Below are 21,403 nucleotides of genomic sequence, written 5' to 3'. Positions count from 1 at the left end.
GGACTGAAGCAGTTGCAATTAAATAGTTAATTGGATCAATTAATTTCGTGATTGAAACCGATTTTTCTATTTTTTTGTGTATCAATGGAAGAAGCACATATTTACGTTTGTGTGGTACTATAGTTGTTGTAAATATTCTTGACTTTGTTCATGTTTCTAATATACAATGAAATAAGTTTCCATATAAAGAAAATATCAAAAAATATTTACACATTATATTAAAGTGCATGTTTGGGCATATATGCATAGTCCCCTCTACTCTAATTAATCCCACATACATTTAAAACATACTTTTATAATCATAACATAGTACAACAATGCTACTGAAATTCAATTATAGTCAAATACCTCAGCAAACTTTGTAGTCCAAATAATGAAATCTTAGAGGAAATTTTCAAATTGTTCGTTTTAAGTGAATTACAAATAAGCAGTGATAATACTGCCCTTATTCTGAATATGGGTTAACATGGACATTTACATATCATCGTGCCTAATGCCGATACACAATTTTTTATGACGTACATCCCTTAGTTTTAGATATTGAGATGTACGTTTGTTCCTTATCCACATAAAAAACAAAAATTGTGAATTTTGTTCATATCATGGAACAAAAGTACATATATATTTGACAAAACAAGTTGATTGTGATATTATGTTCCACTTTCTCAATTTGTGTGCAATTTATTCAAAAGTATAATTAAAAGAAATAATTAATATTACAAAAAACAGGAAAAAATGTGCCATTTAAGTACGGATAAAGATTACTCTTTGAAATTTGAAATGAAGTGTTATCGAGATCATGTACAGAATTGCAAGTTTCTAGTTGGTCTGGGCGGCTCTTGGCATGTCCTGAAGTTGGTCACCTTGGCGTTTCGGAAAATGTTTCGGGTTGCCAAATCTTCATATGTGGTCCGGTTTTTAAAATTTGGTGGATACTGCTAAAAAATACAAAGACCTCCGCTTGAGATATACCATATCTCACGTAGTTTCGGGGATATTTGACTTTTAATTTTTTTTTTAAATTTTGGCCGAGATTGGCTTTATATTGTTTGGTGCAAAGATTTTTTTGATTTTTTTTTTATTACTACAATACATTGCTTGCTGGAATATATTCAAAGATAATTAATGATTTCCTTTTGTAGCACAGTGTAAGAGGTAAAGAATAAATTTTGCTAATTTTTCGCCTTTTTCTCCTCTCTTATTTCTCCTTTACAGTAATACCAACAATGGCCGCTTCTATATATGCAACCCCACCGCCCGATTTAAGTAGTGAGGATACAGCTCTATCTGATGTATCGAACACTTCATCGACCAACAACAACGTAACAGTAGCATCAGCTGTAACCGTCTCCTCGGCCGTATCTTCTACCTCCGCCACAGCATCGTCTTTGTCGTCGTCGTCTTCATTAAACCAAAACACCACGTCATACAACCCAACACATCACCAATACCAACAGAGTACTAAAGTCATCAACAACAACAACATAATGACCAATACCACCTGTGAGACTAAATCATCTGCCTCGCCGAAATTGAGCACCAGTAAAACCAAACGAACAATTGCCGATGTGTTCAAGGATAAAACGATGACGATGATGACAGCGCCAAACCAATCTCAACATCACAACAGTGCTTCCAGCTTTGCCCCAGAGGAAAGCCCCACAAACGAAACTGATGAGAGTGGCGGCAATGCAGCCATGGCCGCTGTGGCTGTTGCTGCCAATGCAGCCATGCAAATGCAGTTGCTGGAAGCCCTAAACGATGCTGCCAAAAAACGTCGCAAACAACACAACCCCACACGTATGGACGATGAGAACAAGCGAGGTGGAGTTGTTGGTAGTAGTGGCGGCGGATCCAACAGTTATGATGATGCTGTAGATGACCAGCAGCAGCAGCAGCATCTTCAAGTTGTGCATGCCATTAAGCGAGAGCAAGTCTCGCCGGACCGCACCTGTGGCAGTCAAACCCCGGCCGTAGATTACGAGGATAAATTGTCGAAAATGTTTTTGCCCAAGTCCATGGAGCATTTGAAGGAAACTTTTGAATTATTGCAGCAGCAACAGCAAAAACAATTGGAAAACATATCAAAATCGCACAAGGCGACAGACGAGGAGAAGCCCCAGGAGCCGAAAGGAGCACTCCTTGACGATATGGCAGGAGAGGGAGACGCGAATGAATACCAGCATCAAACAATGCCCGTGCAGGAAGATGATGAAGCACGGAACTACAACAATAATCCATATCAGACGTTTTGCAAGGAATGTGGAGAGAATTTTGAGAGTGAATTTAAGCTGGGTCTACACATGTTGCAGGAACACAACGAGGGTCCGAGTGGTGCCGATGCAGCATCCGATCAGTTGACATCCATGAGTTTACTGGCCTCGGTGAAAGTAAAAATGGAAAGGAAGCTGACGGAGAGTCCGCTATCGGGTCACAACTCGAGTCAGGGTCACCTAGGTGAACACCAAAATGCCCACGGATCTACAATCGGTAAAGAACAGCATCAGCAGCATCAAGCTTGGATGAGACAGCCACAAATGACACCTATGGGGTTCCCCTTCCCACCCGAGGCGGCAGCTGCTGCAGCTCTTCAGGCCGGAGGATATCTTCCTCTTTTAGCCGTGCCAGGTTTTGGTGCTGTTGATGGTCTCAATCGACCACCTTTAAGAATTTTCAACCCGGAAGCCTTTTGTGAGCTCTGCAACAAAGAGTTTTGCAACAAATATTTTTTAAAAACGCACAAGGCCAATAAACATGGCATCTACGACCCGGTACCTGAGGTAGCGGCAGGTTCATCGGCCCAACAGAACAATACCATGAACGCCATGAGTCAAATGTTTCAACTTCAAATGCAACAACAACAGCAGCAACATTTTCAACAACAGCACCAAATGCAAATGGATATGAATGCCCAACAACAACCGCAACACCAACAACAGCAGCCGCCACAGCACCATTCGCAAACCCCCTCTTCGCATCCCAAATTACAGAACGACAATATTCGCAAGGACAGGGATGAGAAATCAACCGTCAATACCGGTAACCCTCAATCATCGCCCGTTTATTGTGATATTTGCTCAAAACGCTTCACTAATATTTTCGCCATGAGGCGCCATCGCATTAAGGTCCACGAACAAAATGCCAATACCAATGTCGCGCAACGCAATAGCCCCAATTCCTCGCAGCCAAGTGGTGTGGTGGACTCGCAGCCTGACGGACAAGCCTCAAAACAGTTTCAAATGCCCGAGGGTTTCCGCCAAGACTTCGCCCTGGAGCAAGAAGAAGTCTCCTTCACACCACAACCCCGCAAGTTGTCGCCCCACTTGCAGCAACTGGCTCGCGATGCAAATTTTGCTCATGATAAGCTAAAACGGCTGGGAGTTATAAATCCAGAAGCTTTCTGCGAGCTTTGTTGCAAGGAGTACTGCAACAAGTACTTTCTACGCACACACAAATGGAAGCGCCATGGAATCTTCATGCCTCCCGAAGAAAGTGATGCCGTTCCAAAGATGTCCAGTTGGCCATTCGTGAATATGGCATCTGCTGGTCTACCAGTCAATCTAATGATGGCTCAACGTTTGATGGCCTCCGTCGATCCCAACAATGGAGAAATGGATCAGCAGTCGCAATCTCAAAGGCATCTGCAGCAACCGCCTAGCAAACGCATTAAACTTGAAACCACTGACCCAGATGAAGAGCTGATGCCAAATAAGGAGCCACCAAACGATGAAAACCAGGAAAATCGCAGTGAAAACAATCAGCGTTCCAGCGTACCTTCCACCCCAGATCCACACAAAGCGCAGAACGAGAGTCAAGCGGCCAGCCCTGCCAGTGAGGCTGCGGTTGGTTTACAAAATTTACAAAAATTGCAATCGATGATCCAACAGCTAAGTGACTTGAATGGGAAGCGTCCGATTCCCTGTCATCTGTGTGGGCGAGAAATGGAGAACCAATACGCTCTACAGGCTCATCTTATGACCGAGCATAGTGGTGGCGCAGAGGGAATTGATACTCCGCTAACACCCTTGAACTTCCCCCCTTCCTTGATGTTGCAGCAGCAACACCAACAGCAAACTTTGCTCAAACACTCCCCAAATAGTTCACCAATCGGGGCTCTTATGCCACCGCTTATGGGCGGCTTGCCAGGCATAACGGGTGAATTGCGTTGTACACCGTGTGATCGCGAGTTTTCCAATCTGCCAGAATTTCAAAAACATATCACTGAAGTTCATCTCTTGGCCAATATCAAGGGTGGAAGTCCATTGCGTGAGGGTTTTGTAACGCCAGACCGTCCGGTCAATAGCTCATCTTTGGGAGCGTCGCAGGCGACGAGAAATCCTTTCAGCATGACCCCAACCAGTAGCTATTGTGAAATTTGCAACAAGGAACTTTGTAACAAATATTTCATGAAGACCCACATGCAACGCATGCATGGCATTGAGATCGAAAATGGCGCCCAAATCGGTGGGGTGGTGTGCAACATATGCAACAAGGAATTGTGCAGCAAATACTTTCTGCGAGTGCACAAACACAATACCCATGGCATCATTGAGGAGGGATCTCCATTGCCACAGCCTCGCCAAAATGGGGTAAGTGCTGAGACTTCCCAACCACAGCCACCAGGACAACTGCCAACAGGAGCACCAGAGGCGGACAACTTCAATATAAGTCCCTTTGGCGGCGGAGGTCCGGATGCAAAGTGCGAAAATTCTAATCCCAATGAATTTTGCCCTTTATGCCAGCGTCGTTTCCGCAGCCCCAAATGGCTGCGGTCCCATTTGCTCAATGACCATGGAGCCAGCGGCATGGAAAAACTCCGTGAATTGGAGCAACAATTTGGCAGCTTCAGCAAGCCTTCCAGTCCGACTTTAAAGATTCCCAACGGCTCCAGTTCAACTGGTTCCACATCCAATGCGGCCACACCCACTCCACACCAGAATATACCGTCTCCAGCTCAATTGGCCCAGGCATTGCAGAATCTCAATGCCCAGCAGCTGTTACAAAATCTACCCAAGAATCAAATGCCAATGGCTCATCTGAAGCTAGAACAGAATGATGCATCTCCTTCCAGGCTGAAGGAGTATCAATGTTCCCTATGCTCTTTTTCCACTCCATATTATGCTTTTCTGTTCATACATGAGCGTACGCACTCCATTATGAACAGCGGCCAAGAACAACAAGAAGAGGAAGACGATGAGCATAAGACACAGGATATGGAGCCAGAGAGCCGAGAGCCAGCCAGTAAAAACGTACGAGCTAATGTTGATGGTGATGGTGATGATAATCAAACTACAGAAGAACATCACATGGCGGACGATACTCAGCCCACAAATTTGTCTCTACGCACACCGTCTCCAAGGCGCAATAGCGTTACCATCAAAGAGGAGTTAATTAAGGATAACTCAAATTCCCCCCCTCCAACGGCCAGATCTCCGCAAGAAAATGCCATGAAGCCAAGCGAAAACCATAAAGAGAATCCGATCAATTTGGTTAAATCCGCAGCTTGTTCGCCTATTTTTGGCATGCCCAATCAGCAACAACTTCTGCAGGAAATGGCGGAGCAGTTCGGGAAAACCGCCTCATATGCTGTGCCACGTGAAATGACTAGCGCCAATGCAAGTGGTGCAGACCCACCGCCCCACATGCAGGCCTTCGTTTTGGAGGAGCAGCTGGCAGATAATGAGTGTAACAGGTTTGTGCCCGCTATTATATATTTACCGGTAAGAGAACGCCTAACGGGCCCCATGACATTATCCTTTAATTTAACACCAGTTTAAATATGGATCTTCAGTAACGCCTAATTTGTGTTTAATATGGCAACCCTTAACAAGTACAGCTGACCGACTACCATTTGACAAAAGAAAAATACAGCTCCAAGAATTGTTATCAAATTCCACACAAAAAAAAAAAAAAAACAAATAGGAAATGAAAAAAGACTGAGTGATCCCTCTAAAAGTTAAGAGAAGTACTTCAGAGTGAGTTGCAACAACAACGTCAAATGATAATCAGCTGTTTTGGTAGAATGGGGGTGTGCTAACACGCTAATTTCTCTTATTTCCGTATTTATTAGTAAAGTTCCTATATGTTGTGTGTATATTTGAAACAGGCCTAAACGATAGATCATAAATTTAGTTTGTTGTTTTGTTTAATTGTTTGTCTCTCTTCCCTTAACTTATGCATTTTTGTGTTCCATTGTTCAGAGAAGGCCAAGATATACATAATTAGTTATAGAAGAATTGTCGTAACATTAACGCGCATACGTAACATAGAAAATATCAGTTGAGCCAGAAAACCGACTAACCTAAACTACACAGGAGCATATAAATCATCACAATTCATTTAAAAGCATAACTGCCATATATATATGGCTGAAAATAAACCAGTAGTTAAAAATTACATAGCAGGGTTTATAAAGAATTTAATGGACAACAAACCAAAACCAGTTTATATACAATACATACATATATACTAACTATATATATACATATAATAAAACAATTTACATAAAATTCATCCCAGACACCCACCCCTCTCCAATGATCGAAAACTGCTTTGCTCAAAATAACTGTCAAAGGACATGAAGTAGAATGTAATGAAAATTCGAAATTATATAAGATCCCCTATTCTTCCCAAAAACCAATCCGTTCCCTATCCTTGATAACTGTCCTTCACTTCGAAATAAATATAGGCCAAAAGTGTTAATTAACTACACTTTGTACATAGACATAGTAAACCAACCTACTTCCTCATTAACCAAACTTAGAGAACAAATGCATATATTTAAGAAGCAACAGAAGAAAAAGAAAATCTTCACAAGGCATAGGCATAATGCATAGACAGCATAAAAACAAATAAGAACATCAGGTATATCCTTTAATAAAAAATTCAAACTATAAAGGATAACACGATTAACTTTTCTCAGGGCTAAAGTACAATTTCTGTAGTTTAAAAGCAACAGAAGCATAAAATGATATAAACGATAAACTACAGATAGTCAAAAGATAAAAAATAGTAATTTAATACAAAAAAAAAAAAAAACAAAAAAATTTTAAAACGAAGGCTACCTCAAGACAAAAGAAAAACAAACGAAACAACATATTAAGTAAACTTCTTGTATTATTTCTCGTTGTTTTTTATCGTATCATTGTATTTAAAAATATTTTAGTTTCCTTTAAGTTTAAAACATTCCATTTAAGAAACCAAACTAGTCAACATTCCCAAAGAAAAAGTCTATTAACTAATCTAGTCAAAGATCATAGCATTACATTTTAAGAATTCTTACATGCATAGCGTGTAGTATTTACTCCAAAATCATATACCCAATCCACGTTTTTACAAAAAGTTTCAGGCTCCCTGCTCAATAGAGGAAATATAATGCCAATATTTCTCAATGTATAGCGAAACTCTTGTAGATAACATTATGTTCGGACATTGGTTTGTTGTACAACTAGTCTATAATTATAAAGAATGTATTACTCCTGGTTTTATGACTTCTCTTGGTAGCGAGCTGTGCTCGGATCGCCAGTGCGTTAATTGTGGTTTCGATTGCCACCAAGTGCTTTGATCTGTCGCGTCTGTGGTGTCACGATTGATACAAATCATCTAAGTGAGACTGACTTCACACAGGCACTATAAGCTAACTAAACATACTTTATTTTATGACCGCCCCGCCCCTCACCGCTCAGTTGGTAGTGTTGTTGGATTGTCAATGAGGTGTTTGTGGGTTCGATTTCCACAATGGCGTTTGTAATGTCACTACAATATACAAATCGATGATAGACTTCAAATGGTTTAAATCTCTTGAATATTGACACGGTTTTATCTGTTATTACTAGTGTCCGGATATTTATGGAAAATCGAAATTTTACCATCTATTCCATCTATTATTGGGAAAATACGGTGATATTTTTATGCCCCATACAGCTATTGTGGCACAGGGTATAATAACTTAGTGCATTTGTTTGTAATACCCAGAAGGAGGAGAGATAGACCCATTATAAGTATACAGATCGACTCAAAATCACTTTCTGATTCGATTTAGCTATGCCCGTCTGTCTGTGCATGTAAATTTGTGAACAAAGTACAAGTCGCAATATTTATCCAATCATCTTCAAATTTTGCACCGACGTTTTTTATAGCTAAGAGACGAAGCCTATTAAAATGGGGAAAATCGGTTCAGATTTGGATATAACTCCCATATATATGTTGTCCAATTTGGACTAATTTTGCAATAATTTGGTCATTTGTAAACGGATTCTCTCGTAATTTGGCAGGAAGGATTTTTCATATAAATTGGTTCAGATTTGTATATAGCTGCCATATATATATCGGCCGTTTTTCACTTCCAGCGCCACTGCAAGCGCATTTACTTACCAATCTTCCCAAAATTTTGCACAATACTTTCCTCGACAACTACAACAATATCTAAAAAGTTTGATCGAAATCGGCTCAGATTTAGATAAAGCTCCAATTTTGACTAATATTGCAATAATGGGTTCATTTGTTAGCCGATTCTTTCGAAATTTGAATTTCTTATGACTGTCGACATTACTAGTGGAGTTCACGACTACCACAATACCTAAAGAGTTTGGCGGAAATCGTTTCAGATTTAGTTATAGCTCCCATATATATGTTCGTCCGACTTCAATAATGGGGTCATATGTCAACCGATAGTCACGAAAATTACCATACGGTACAAATCTCTTATGACAATACACCCTTTTGTTAAATTTTTTTCAAAATTGGTTCAGATTTCTTTTAAGCTTTTAAGCATATATACCGCCATATTTGCACACATAGAGCCATAGTTATTACAATTTTGAAGACCATAGCTCGAAATTGTATACGGATTGTTTTATAACCCATCTGAAAACCTCCACCGAAGTCCACTAAATTCGCTTCAGATTAAGATGTAGGTCCCAATTTCCACTTATAGGGCAGGTGTAGGGTATTATAAAGTCGGCTCCGCCCGAATTTTGCCTTTCCTTACTTGTTTGTAACAAAATTTACCTTTTCGAAATTTACAAGACATTATATGTTAACAAAATAAAATATTATTGCAAATACTACCGCGAAATTTCAGCTGGTAATCTATTTTCACCTAACGATAATTTCTTCTTTAGCCTTGGGTTCCATCATTACCTTTAAACATAAATACTTCGTATTATGGTTGGTTGGTACTATGTTCGTTTTTCACAGTTGAAAACTCATGTTTTTCTCCATTATTGTTTTGAAACACTTCAAAAATTCCAATGAAATTATTGTATAATACTTTTATTAAAATGTTTTCAAAAGTAATGAGTGTTTGTCCTACTGAATGGAATCAGCAAGTTTTTTAATTCAAAAACTCTTATTTAAACAAAATGATAACGAAAAGATACGGAAAATCGAACAAAGTCCCAACCTTTATATTAGCAATAATGATGAAAAGGTGGCAATACTGCGTCATAATCATAATCTTGCAAAGCATGTGAGGGTATAGAAGTCAAAAATAAGATTTCTTAAGATGTGTGCACGCAATTGTGTAAATAATTGGTTTTAATTTATTTTCACATTCACAATAGAGGATTTCTGGGATCTGGGACATATAGGATTTCACCTATATGTGAAAAACATATCATGGCAATCCTGACGACAGATGTTCTGCATAAGCCTGCACTGGTTATTCATCCAGAACTTCGTTGTCTTGAGTAGATGTCATTTTCATACAAAGTTCATTGCACCGCACTATATAGTAGTAAAATAAAACACAGCTATTATTCATCGATTCAATTCAACACCAAAGCAGCAACTGATTGTGCTTTTCCACCATAACCTGTAGCTGGGACTACCAACAGAACTTCCGGGCAGACCGTTTACACTTGAAAAGCGTGCCGTTTGCTTTTAGAATCAGCTCCCACCCCCAGTCGCCTGTAGTAGCTGCACTGAAAAATTTTGTCATAATTTTAAAAATACGATCCAAAGTTAAGCAAATAATTTTCCAACATTTCTTTTTTTATTTCAAATGACAGGTTAATAATTCTACAACTTTGCGTCTTGGTATTAACACCAGAAAGACTAAGATATGTTATATACCCAGTTAGATCAAACCGGTCAAAATGACCAGCTAAATTTTTAGCTGGCAACTTTTAAAAATGAAACATTTAAAAAAAACTATATTCCTTTAACAAGTCTGAATATATATGTATATATTCACAGAAAAATATATAGAGCTGCCTATATATAAATAGAAATTAATTTGTGTTTGTGGGTTTGTAAATTTGTTTGTTCCGAATAGCTCAAAAACGGGTGAACAGATTTTCTTAAAATTTTCACACATTGTGTATGTTGATTTGTAAGGAGAAATAACTATATAAAAATTCCATATCGGAAGGGGGCGGACCCTCCCCTCTACCACCATAACGGCACCCAAAATCAAAAGAAGGTCGATGGAGCAATATGGGACTTAAATGAAAGGTATTTGGCAGTAGAGTACGGATATGGTATTAAAAACTAGGACGTCCCTACCTTAAAACTGCCCAAATAGACATATAGTATGATAATGTCAATATGGAACTCAAATGAAAGGTATTCGGGAGTAGAATACAAATATGACATTAAAAATGAGGGCCTTATTATGGGGGCAGTCCCATTCCTAAAATCTCCCAAAAAACTTCCCAAATGGGAAAATTAGCCGATCATGGCTAATAGGGGGTTCAAATGAAATTTACTTTGGAGTAGATTACGAATATGACATTAAAATGCATGTCCAAATATCTGAGGACGTAGCGGAGAGGGCCGAATTCAGTCAGTAGTCGTGTAAAATATGTATTCTTACTAAAGTTTCACATTTATTATAGAAACATGAAATATATCCCAAGAAATGTTAAGAGTTTTTTTATTCGTCACTTGAAATTATATTGTGTAAAATTTCACTGCAAATTTGGTTTTAGTGGTATTTTGATAAAATATGGCGAACAGTAGTACAATTTTGTATTAGGGGTCAAAATCACCGGTTAGTAAATCTAGGTATACCACATAGTTATCTCCGTAAAAAAATTTGGTAAAAGAAGTTTAACATAGTGTTTACGCCAATTTAATAAAAAGATACATAATTTTTCAAACAAAAAAATATTTTCTTTGAAGAAAATTTCGAATAAAATTAAAAAAACGGTCAAAATGACCGGTTGGTCCTCCTAGTGTTAAAGACAATAATATAAAATGGAAGTCAAAATATCGTTAAAAGTTAGGAAATTGACTTTGGGACAAGACAACAGTGTAACTTAATTAAAATACGCAACATAGTTTTACAATTAGAAGCGTCTTTAAGTGTTTATTTTCATAGGTTAAGAGGCTAAGTTTAAAAAAATAATAAAGTCAAAAAAGAATTAATCAGCGATCAGAATTGAAAACTAATGGTCGTGTCCGTTAGAAACTAGGAAATTAAATTCAAGATAGCATCTTTGTTTCAATGTTTTTGGTTCTTTTGCTCGTTTTCATTACTGAAATCCTACGAATTTGGAAACATCTTAAATTTTTTGGAAACTTTTTTTCTCTGTGTGCCATGAATTTCATTGCAGGGCAGATGACCGGAGTGTTATTAATTCAAACTACCACATTTTTTGATGTGAAAATATTTTTATTAATTCAAATAACAAAAGTGAGTGAAAGTTTTCCAATTTTCAGAATCCATCGAATTTTGCTCGATGAGACCTTTTGTTCGATTATTGCTCTGAGTCGGCCAAGAAATTAGTTGAAAACTTCATGAATGAAATCTGTCGGTTTTTTGGCAGATTCCTAAACAGAAAAAGAAGTTGGTTCAAAATATAACACCGTTATTCACAAAACTTAAAACAGCTTTTTAGTAGGCTTATTGGACAGTTCTATAAAGGAAATCTGTCAAATAAGCCTACTTTAACGCTACAATAAGTTTGTGTATATGGGCATAAGATTTTTCCTTACTCGAAGAATTTTAGCAATGATAGCCAAATAACCGATATTTCAAATTAAGATGCTATCTTAAAATTTTAGTTGCTATATACTTACGAACACAGCCATCCATTTTGAATTTCGATAGCTCACTGATTATTATTTTACTTCACAGATGACTGTCCAATTATTATTTTCCAAAAAAATTATTTTTTAAACCCTCTACCATTACTCAAAAAAAATTCGCGCCTTTTTGTAAGGAAATTTTGTGTCTTCAATTAAGGTACAACTTTGCCTTTCCTAAAAGTTAATTTTGTCACATCCAACCACATTTTTATAGTCATTAAAAGTTGTGTGTCTTTAATAATAAATTTCAAAGTTAGGTTAGGTGATATTAATCAAAAAATTTGTCATCAAAGGAAATGTGTCCTTAAAAAGTTGGAAAATTGGTCATGTTTATATTATGTTCGTTATATTTGGCTCAAATCTTTAAAATTAAGACCAACTTTTTTTAGTGCGTAAAATGCCTTTTCAGCGCATTCCTACTGGCATATTGTGTGGACGAAATGAAGTGCGGAACAATGATGTTTAGTCATTCTTGGTATAGACGTACTAAACGTGGCGGTGCCAAGTCTTCGTTTGTTTCTTTCAAGACGAGCTCAATGATTGGAGATTGTTTTTTGCAATGGAAAAGGAAAGCTAGAGATGACCACACACACACCAACCATAATGGTTCGCTTTTCGTCATTTGGCTCGAATAACCCATCGGCGAAAAGGCCTCTATGGTACAAATACCACATTGCCCACACTCGACAACCCTGTCTGCTACCTGTTTCTTTCCCAATGCATGTGTTTGTCTAATGGCAGCACACCATTAAACTACTCCCATGGCATACACATGACTCTGTGCACCTTTTGTACGTCCATAGTCCATGACCAAAGCAGCTTCCAAAATGATTTCCGATAATAACACATATTTTATTGGAGGGAACTCTGAAAAAAAGGTACGATTTTTTCTAATTCGTAGGATTTTAGCAATACAAATGAGCCAAAGAACCAACATTTTAAAATAAAAATTCTATCTTTAAATTTAAATTCCTATTTATTAACGGACATGACCAACCGTTTCAAATTTCGATGGCTGCTTGATTCTTATTTCACTTCATAGATGACTGTCCAATTATAATTTTTTGAAAAATTCTATTTTTTTTTTTAAACTTGGCATCTTTACATAAAAAATTTCAAGATGTTCCTATCCGTAAAGCTTTTTGCGTCTTTAACTACAGCTCACTGTTGTCTTGTCGCAAGGCCAATTTCCTAACCTTCAACGATATTTTGATCTTCATTTTAGATTTTTGTCTTTAATAACAAGACGCAAAGTTAAGGATTTATTGACCTACCATTTAAAATAAAAAAATCCTTAATAGAAGGAAAATATTTTTCACAAAAGGGAATGTTTCCTTAAAAAGTTGGAAAATTGTTTATCTTTATATAAAATTTGCTAATCTTTGGCTCTACTCTTTAAAATTAGGACAAAAATATTTTCAGGGTATCTATCGGGGGTCATACCTCCACTTTAGATAGAAATCTATTTTGAGTGGCCATTTGAAGGCTCAAATTCTCGATAAAATAAACACGATCAGTTTTGTAGTTTACGAATCGAGCCTTCACTCGCCGAACCATTTCAGGTGTTGTTGCAGTTGTTTTTGTTCCACCTCAATGGTGTTTGGCTACCAGTGTCATTATAACGATTTATGGAGCGATACACACAAACATTTTGTTCACTGTGAGGTGTGTGATTTCGCCAACAATATCAGTTTGTAAACAATAAAATGAAATGTCAACAAATATCATATAGCTGTAATTTTTTTGGTAACAATTCGCATGAGCTATCCTATAAATACTAGCGATACCTATTGACCCTCTGGGATTCCAAACTTGAAACTGCTGATAGTCCCCTACTGCCCGTACATCTACTTTACGTACACTGAAAAAAGTGTCCCAAGGTCAATTTACCAACTTTCAACGATGTTTCGACCTTCATTTTAAATAGTTGTCATCAATATCAACACGCAAAGTTAGGGATTTATGAGCCTAACATTTAAAATAAGAAATCCTTAATATGAAGGAAAATATTTTTCTACAAAGGTAATATTTCCTAAAAAGTTGGAGAATTGATTATCTTTAAATTAAGTTTGCTAATCGTTGGCTCGAATCTTTAAAATTAGTACAAAAAATTTTTTAAGTGTATGCATATACCATAGATGGGTTACAACCGCAAGTACATTGCTTTGCCCTCGGGCATACGAAAAACGAAAAGTTGCATGCGCAAAGTAAAAGCAACTTAGTGTGGCTTCGTTCGGGTAACGCATTGTTGTTATTTTACATATCTGCTTTACTTAGTTGATCGTTCGGGTTTTACTACACCTCAAACAAGCACAATGAAGTATTTTCAACTGTATTAGTGTGCCCTTCACTGGTTTGAACGGATCGTTCCACCATCCGAAACTGTGGATCTATATCACTCAACTGTTCGAGGAGAAGAATAAGGTGAGCAATTCAAAGAAATAAGATTGAGTCTTATGGATTAATCGCATCACTCCCTTAATGGGTTCTATGGTGCTTGTAGAAACTATTTCGTATTGTACGGTTGAAATTATAAAATCTGTCTATCTTTAACAACGATATTTCTCTATTTAATATGGGGAAATCTGTTATATAAAATGGGTTTCAATTGAAGAATTAGAGTAAATCACATATCGTAGTTTCAAATTTGGGCGTGATCAATTAAACGAATTACTGGAATGCACTTGATAGTCCCTTCCCTCATATATACCAAAATAGGCGGTGTAGTGAAAACATTTTTCCTAAAAATGTGTTTTAGATTACTTCATTCACTTTTATAAAATTAATTTTTTAATACACTTTTTTTATTTTATGCTAACTTTTATATTTACATCACGACATAAACTTGAGGTTTACAAAATATAAGTTGATTACAATTCAAAAATGCCCTATACAACGCTTTCAGAACGTCGTATAGGATTAACATTTCCAAACTAACAGGTTTACAGTTTTAATTATTTTTTTTAATATACACTATTTTCATTCATTCATTCTTAAGCCAACAAGTGTAGCAGTTACTATTTTTCAAAGATTTGGAAAGCTTTTTTTAATGCTGCGTGCCTTAATAGTAATTGCCCAAGGAAACCATACGAAAGACAAAATGAAACCAAACAAGAAATGAAAATAAAACAAAACCATAAAAAAGAAATATTGTACAATTATAATTATTTAGAGCAAACAATATTTTGATGGATATATACATACATATATTTCATAGAAATGGTTTACCTTTATTTGTATAAATGTTCATGACAGATACACCTATTTTTAAAACAAAACTAAGTTTTAATTTTTTTAAGTTAATTTTCTTATTTTATTTAAGTTAAGTTGATTAAATATAATAGCAAAATTAATTTGTATAATTTGTAATTTACAATTGAATATAAATATGCTTAAACTAATATTTATGCAAAAATAAAATATTATTTGTTTACAAAAAAATTTTGTTTTCTGTTTACTTTGATTTTTTTTTTTTTTTAATTGTGAACTTCATTTCTTTCATCATCTCTTGCTTTGGTAGAATTTATTTTCCTTTGCTTAAATCAAGAATTGTATTTATAATACCACATGGGGTTTCCCCACATTAGTCTTATTTATTGAGAATGACGATATTGCCATTTCTGACACCCTATCAAAAATTTCGAAAAAACATGAATATAAGGACAACATGTTACACTTCGGTTAATCTATTTGCGTTCTCGTACCTTTTTAAAAGGGTTGTCCTTTTCTTGGTTTTAGTTTTCTATGCCATTTTATTTTCTATTAGTTTCTTAATACTACCATATACGGGTTTGCTCCTCTCATCAGTGTGTGCCTTTGCTGGGTTTTGAGATGCTGGCCCCTATATTCTTTGACGCCTTTTTTTCATATATACTCTTGTCACTGAAGTTCTTGTATCATAATCAGTTTTCTTGTTTCATATGATTTCAGTTTTTATTGATCTTTTCAATTTGGGTCTCATGCTGAGATTCACATTAGAGAGATGTGTGTCGCCTATGTCTGAGGAACACATTTTTTTAAGGTTTCCCTTAACATATGACATTTTAATTAGATACTACATGGGGTTATTTTCAATTAATGTTTGTATTTCGTTGTGGCCATACTTTCAAATGTCATTGACTACACAGCGCTTGAGCGGGGCAGTACAAGCACATCCCATTAACTTCAATTTATTTTGATTTTAAACAGCTTTGATAGAGATTCATTGAATAGCTCAATTTGTCATAATTATAGGCTTGAACAAATTGAAAATCATGTAATTACTTTTGTAATTTTAAAGATTTGGTTGCCGAGAAGAAAGGGCTGGTATTGCTTCTCATTGATTAAATTGAGAATAATTAACCTTGTTATTTGAGGCGATAAATTGGAAAGTGGGCTAAGCCACATATCAACATCAGTGGAGTGCTTATATGTTTATACAATTCTTCCACCTCACAATTGAAGTTTTAAAGTGCAACTTTTTTCCGAACTCTTTTGAAATTTAAGTTAACCTTAGATTATATTAGATAGTAGTGTTACCTCTTTATAGACCTACTTATGCACTTTTTGGTTCATTTTGATACCAAGACCTCCACACTCGTAATCATAGCTTGCTAATAACTCAAGAACCAGGACACTAAAAGATAAGCTTTAGTTTATCAAAGATTACCTTAAGTTACAATCTTTATCTTTCAATACGTACATTTATCGAAACAGTGATGTTTAGAAAATAGAAGTTTTATTTTGGATAGATAGTCAGAGAAGAGAGATGTGTGTTCCTGACATCGAGCTCAATTCATGATAGGATCCTTAAGATACATACATATTCCCACGGAAAATATTGGGCGGAAGCTAATGACCTTCAGGACAATGAAGCCTTGATCTTCACGAATGGCTCTAAGATGGAGTGCGAAACGGGTTTGTGGGCCTACTCTGTTGTAATTGACTCGACATATTGTTGAGCTGTAATATGTAAGTATGATTTTCAGCATATTCCTTTGCGTGGAAAAGTAGAGTTTTCCATCCCTAATAAGTTGGGTTTATGTGTACTCTATTACAGCGCTAAAGTCTTTGAACTACCCAAATAGTGTTAGACTTCACATACGAGCAATGCATCGAACTATGGATGGACTATGATATTTGCGGAAATAGTGCCAAGGTAGAAATCTATACATAACTGTTGAATTACGTGATCTCTATGACCTGCCGTTATCCAGAAAGGGAAGAATGAATTACTTGCTTTAGTAGTAATTCATTTTTTATTACTGGAGACATGAGTATTGGGTATTGGGTCCTATGATTAAAATTCCGTATAATGATTAACATAGAAAATGTATTCACAAGGATAAAACAAAGGAGCACTTGCTTCGTACATGTCCGGGTTTGCACCAACACAAGTTTTCCATCTGGAAAGACAGATCTTCTCTATTTTGAGAAACTTAAGAAAAAGTCTAATGCTGAGAATACAAACTTGTCCTGAACATTCCATTAAGGAACAGGGGCACACTTTTCACATACCAATAAGTGCCGCGCGATTCAAGTTTAAGGTCAACGATAAATGGCCTTCATTTTTTTTTTTTGGCCGAGTTCGAACGGCGTGCCGCAGTGCGAAACCTCTTTGGGCAGAAGTTTTTACATTGCATAGTACCTAAAAATTCCGCCAGCATTAGTAGGGGCAATCCTTCAGGGATTTGGCTCAAAGTTTTGGTATGTTACCGTATTCTACTCCTAATCTAGTCAATGTTAGCATTTCCTATTTCACTGCTCGGCTAGTCGTGTCTAGCAGCCACCGGCGCTTAGGTGAGGACAAATATGAACCAACTTAGGGGCATGGTATGGAAAAATTAGTGATTTCGTAAGTAGCACGGAATTCCTGAATTGCATTTTCTTTTTCGAGGTTACTTTTTAGTATTTAGAGTGCACAGTGCCAATTACTGGCTTAGGCGTATGTCCATAGTGGCATGGGGCGAAGTAATATCCACACCCTCTTATCAACCTTACCTAGCCTAACTTATGGTGATTTCGATTGTGCAAAAATATGTAGCATTTTTCGGCATGTTGCACTGAAATCGAAATTTTGTGCCTTTTTTTAAAAATAATGTAATCCCACCACCGGGTGTAGTGTTTGTTTGTAATAGTGTTGTCTACAGGGAGTAGAAAAATATTGAATATTGAATATTACACCGTGCGAATTTTATGGTGGAAAATGTCGCACTTTAAATCAGCGGCTATCTTTCAGGCAAATTTTGTTTGAACAGAAGAAGAAGACAAAATTTGTTGAATGTTTGGAATAGGGATCAAAATGAATTTAAAATGACGATTTCACGATACCCATGTGTATTTCCGTCTGTATGTCCTTTTATTGTAATCACGCTACAGGCTCTAAAAATTTAAATATTGAGCTTTAATTTGGCACAAGTCCATGTTTTTCCATACGCAAGTTCTTATGCGGACCAAATCGGACCATACTTGGATATAACTGCCATAAACACCGATGACCCGATTTAGAGTCTTATTGCCATAAGAAACATCTTTATTAACCGATTTCACTGAAATTTAAAACAGTTGTATTGAGCCTCCTGATATTCAAACTGAATATGGTTCAGATCGAATCTAATGTAGCTGCCATATTGACCGATTTGTCAATTAGCTCCTGGCCCTCGACTCCCATGTCCGATTTGGATGAAATTTCATACATTCATACATAGACGTAGTAATTTAAAAAAAAAAAAACAATTAAAAAAGGTCAGTTGGGATTGTTAATGGGCCAAATCGGTCCACTACCTGATATAGCTTCCAATTAAACATCATAGTTCTTAAGTTTCTAGTACGCACAATTACTATCCGATTGGGCTAAAATTTGGAACGTAGAGTTCTGTTTTGACTTCCAATGCTCACACCAAGTATGATTTAAATCGGTCTTGATGTAGCTCCCTTATAAACCAATCGTCCGAAAAGACTTCTTGAGCCTCTAGAGGGCTGACTTGGCTGACATTTTGATCGTGGTATTTTTTATGACTTCTACCAGCCATTACAAGCACTGTCAATATCGGTCCATAACTTGCTATAGCTCCCATGTATTTGAAAAAGTCATTCAAAGAACTTGTACTAGCAATCCATACTTGTTTACGTTTTCGCTCAACAGCTTTTTATTTTAGTTCCATATTGCCATGATGGATCAATTAACTTATTTGAGGTGATTCAATGATACTTGAATCACCTAGATACTTGTACACAAATGTTAATGCTATATTCAGTAGATTTCGAATTGCATTCATTTGAGTCCCATATAGCCATGATCGACTTATATACCCATTTGGAGGATTTTTGGAGCTGGGACGTCTCCTATTACTTGGACTTTATTTTTATACTATATTTGTAATCTCCCCAATGCCTCTTATTTGAGCCCCGTATTGACATGAACGTCCAATATGTCTGTTTTGCGCAGTTTTGGGGTTGGAGCGGCCACAAGGGTACTTAAACCCAGTTTTTAATATCATATTCGTATTCCAATCTCGAATACCTTTCATTGGATATGGTCTCGATCGGTCCATTTTTGATTATGGGTGGTGTTTATCGATTTTTTGACTTTCTATGATAAAATGTCCATTTTGAGTTATTTTTGGTATATTTCCCTCTAAAGATTACTTTTGTAACTATTGCAAAAAATCTGTTCACCTGGAACTAAATCCATTTAGATTTTTTTCGATTTTCGATTTTTTTTCAACTTTAAAGTAGATTATTCGACTTCTTTAAACAGTAAAAGTCAACTTCGACTTTTTTATTTGAACACATAATGTCATGATCAGCTTAAATATTTCTTTGAGAAGTAATGACACCAAAGATTGCTTGATGTCTAGAATAGAAATTAAAAGTGGCAAGTCCATCCATTGCAAGCAGGAAATGACAATATCTAAAGCTCGGAAAGCCGAGAACCAAACTTTCTGATATTGTTCATGAGCCTAAAAAGAATGGGCAATTCCATCCGCTACAGTAATGAGCAATAATTCTCTACATTTTGGGATATCTTATTTGTAAATACACATTGTTCCAATAATTATCAACGAATAATCGTTGCCTAACTAAGATGTGGGCGTTTTGTTCGCAGTTTCTCAAAAGTTTTTTATTTAAAGGGAGTTTTGCTTAAAAAATCAAAAACTTTAATGCCTACATATTTTTTATTTAAATGGTTACAAAAAGAATAATATGCGGGGACTCTGTGGTAAAAATGTCTTATCGATCAATTTCATAAAAATCTAACGGCACTCATAATAGGAGACTGTTAATTAACATTTTTTAATGGAATGGAGAAACCTTTGTCCACAACCCAAGTATGCAAGTCCTGGTTTCCAACAATTGAAACTAAATAAACGCCCTTATCAATAAACAATCATGCATTTGTAGTTCGAATGAGAGGGGAATCATTACCAATTCCATCTAATATGCATAAAAAATGTAAGAAAATCGAAATCACTTCCGCTTAGTAACGATTTAGTGTCGAGTTGTTTAAAAAAACGACAAAAAAAAAGAGGCAAATAAAACAGTCAATAATCGATGATTTCTCCTGCTGAGTTCAATAAGAGTTCTTATCCTGCTCAAACAAGAGGAATCAACCATGCAGCTAGAATATCCCTCAGTTTTCTACTAAAAAAATGCATCTGCACCATGAAATCCACAAAAAACACTCCCCTATTCGTTTGAATAATAGACAAGGAGCTGAGAAATACCAGCAACAAACAAAGCACGTGCCCGTGTCCCTGTCCAAAAAAGGAACAAAAGCCAACAAATGTCCATGCCAAACACTTGTATGCGTTTTTGGGAATACCCAAAACATAATACGGTCAAACGATTCTATTCAAATTTTTCTCTCCCTAAAAAATTGAGGAAATGCACCCATTGCTAATGCAAAAGCGGATCCAGCTGCTACTAACACTGTTGGCTACATCATATTTCGGCTAATGCTGGTCTAGCATTCTGCCGTTTGGGCTACTTTGGGATAATATAAAGTCTATCAAGTATGGTTTTTTTTTTGTTTCTCATTTTTTGTAATGAAAAAAAAAAAAAATTAATGGAAATCGTTACATTCTCAAATCATTCTACCAAGAGAACAAAACACAAATATTTATAATGGTCATTTGAGATTGAAATGGAAGGAGGGTTAAAAAGGATATGCTTACCTATGATTGTTAATGCAACGCATTTTGGCTAACCGTAAGTGGACAGGGGTTGACTTTGGGTTTGTGCAATGGTCATAGGATATCCTTGCTATCAATCCAATATCGGCCAGTCGAGCTTCACAATGCGGCATAATATTATGCTGTAACTGATAAGACAATCTGAGGCACTTATCTTCTTTTTTGCAAAAACAATTGCAAAAAAAATAGGCCATATT

General features: G+C 36.4%; 1 protein-coding gene across 2 annotated transcripts in view; it reads left to right on the top strand.

Annotated features, from left to right (window-relative positions):
• Positions 1-6,574, top strand: part of LOC106092218 (uncharacterized) — an 86,295-nt gene extending 79,721 nt beyond the window's left edge. For both annotated transcript variants that reach the window (XM_059360905.1, XM_013259008.2), the window contains exon 2: positions 1,216-6,574. In XM_059360905.1, coding sequence (XP_059216888.1) covers positions 1,227-5,777 — 4,551 coding nt within the window. In that variant the 5' untranslated portion in view covers positions 1,216-1,226 and the 3' untranslated portion in view covers positions 5,778-6,574. The remainder of the gene's footprint in view (positions 1-1,215) is intronic.
• Positions 6,575-21,403: the final 14,829 nt, after the last annotated feature.

The sequence above is a fragment of the Stomoxys calcitrans genome, chromosome 1 (genome assembly GCF_963082655.1).
Source record: "Stomoxys calcitrans chromosome 1, idStoCalc2.1, whole genome shotgun sequence".
Taxonomy (NCBI): Eukaryota; Metazoa; Arthropoda; class Insecta; order Diptera; family Muscidae; genus Stomoxys; species Stomoxys calcitrans.
Note: the sequence above shows the minus strand (reverse complement) of the source record. Positions and strands in the feature narration are given on the sequence as shown.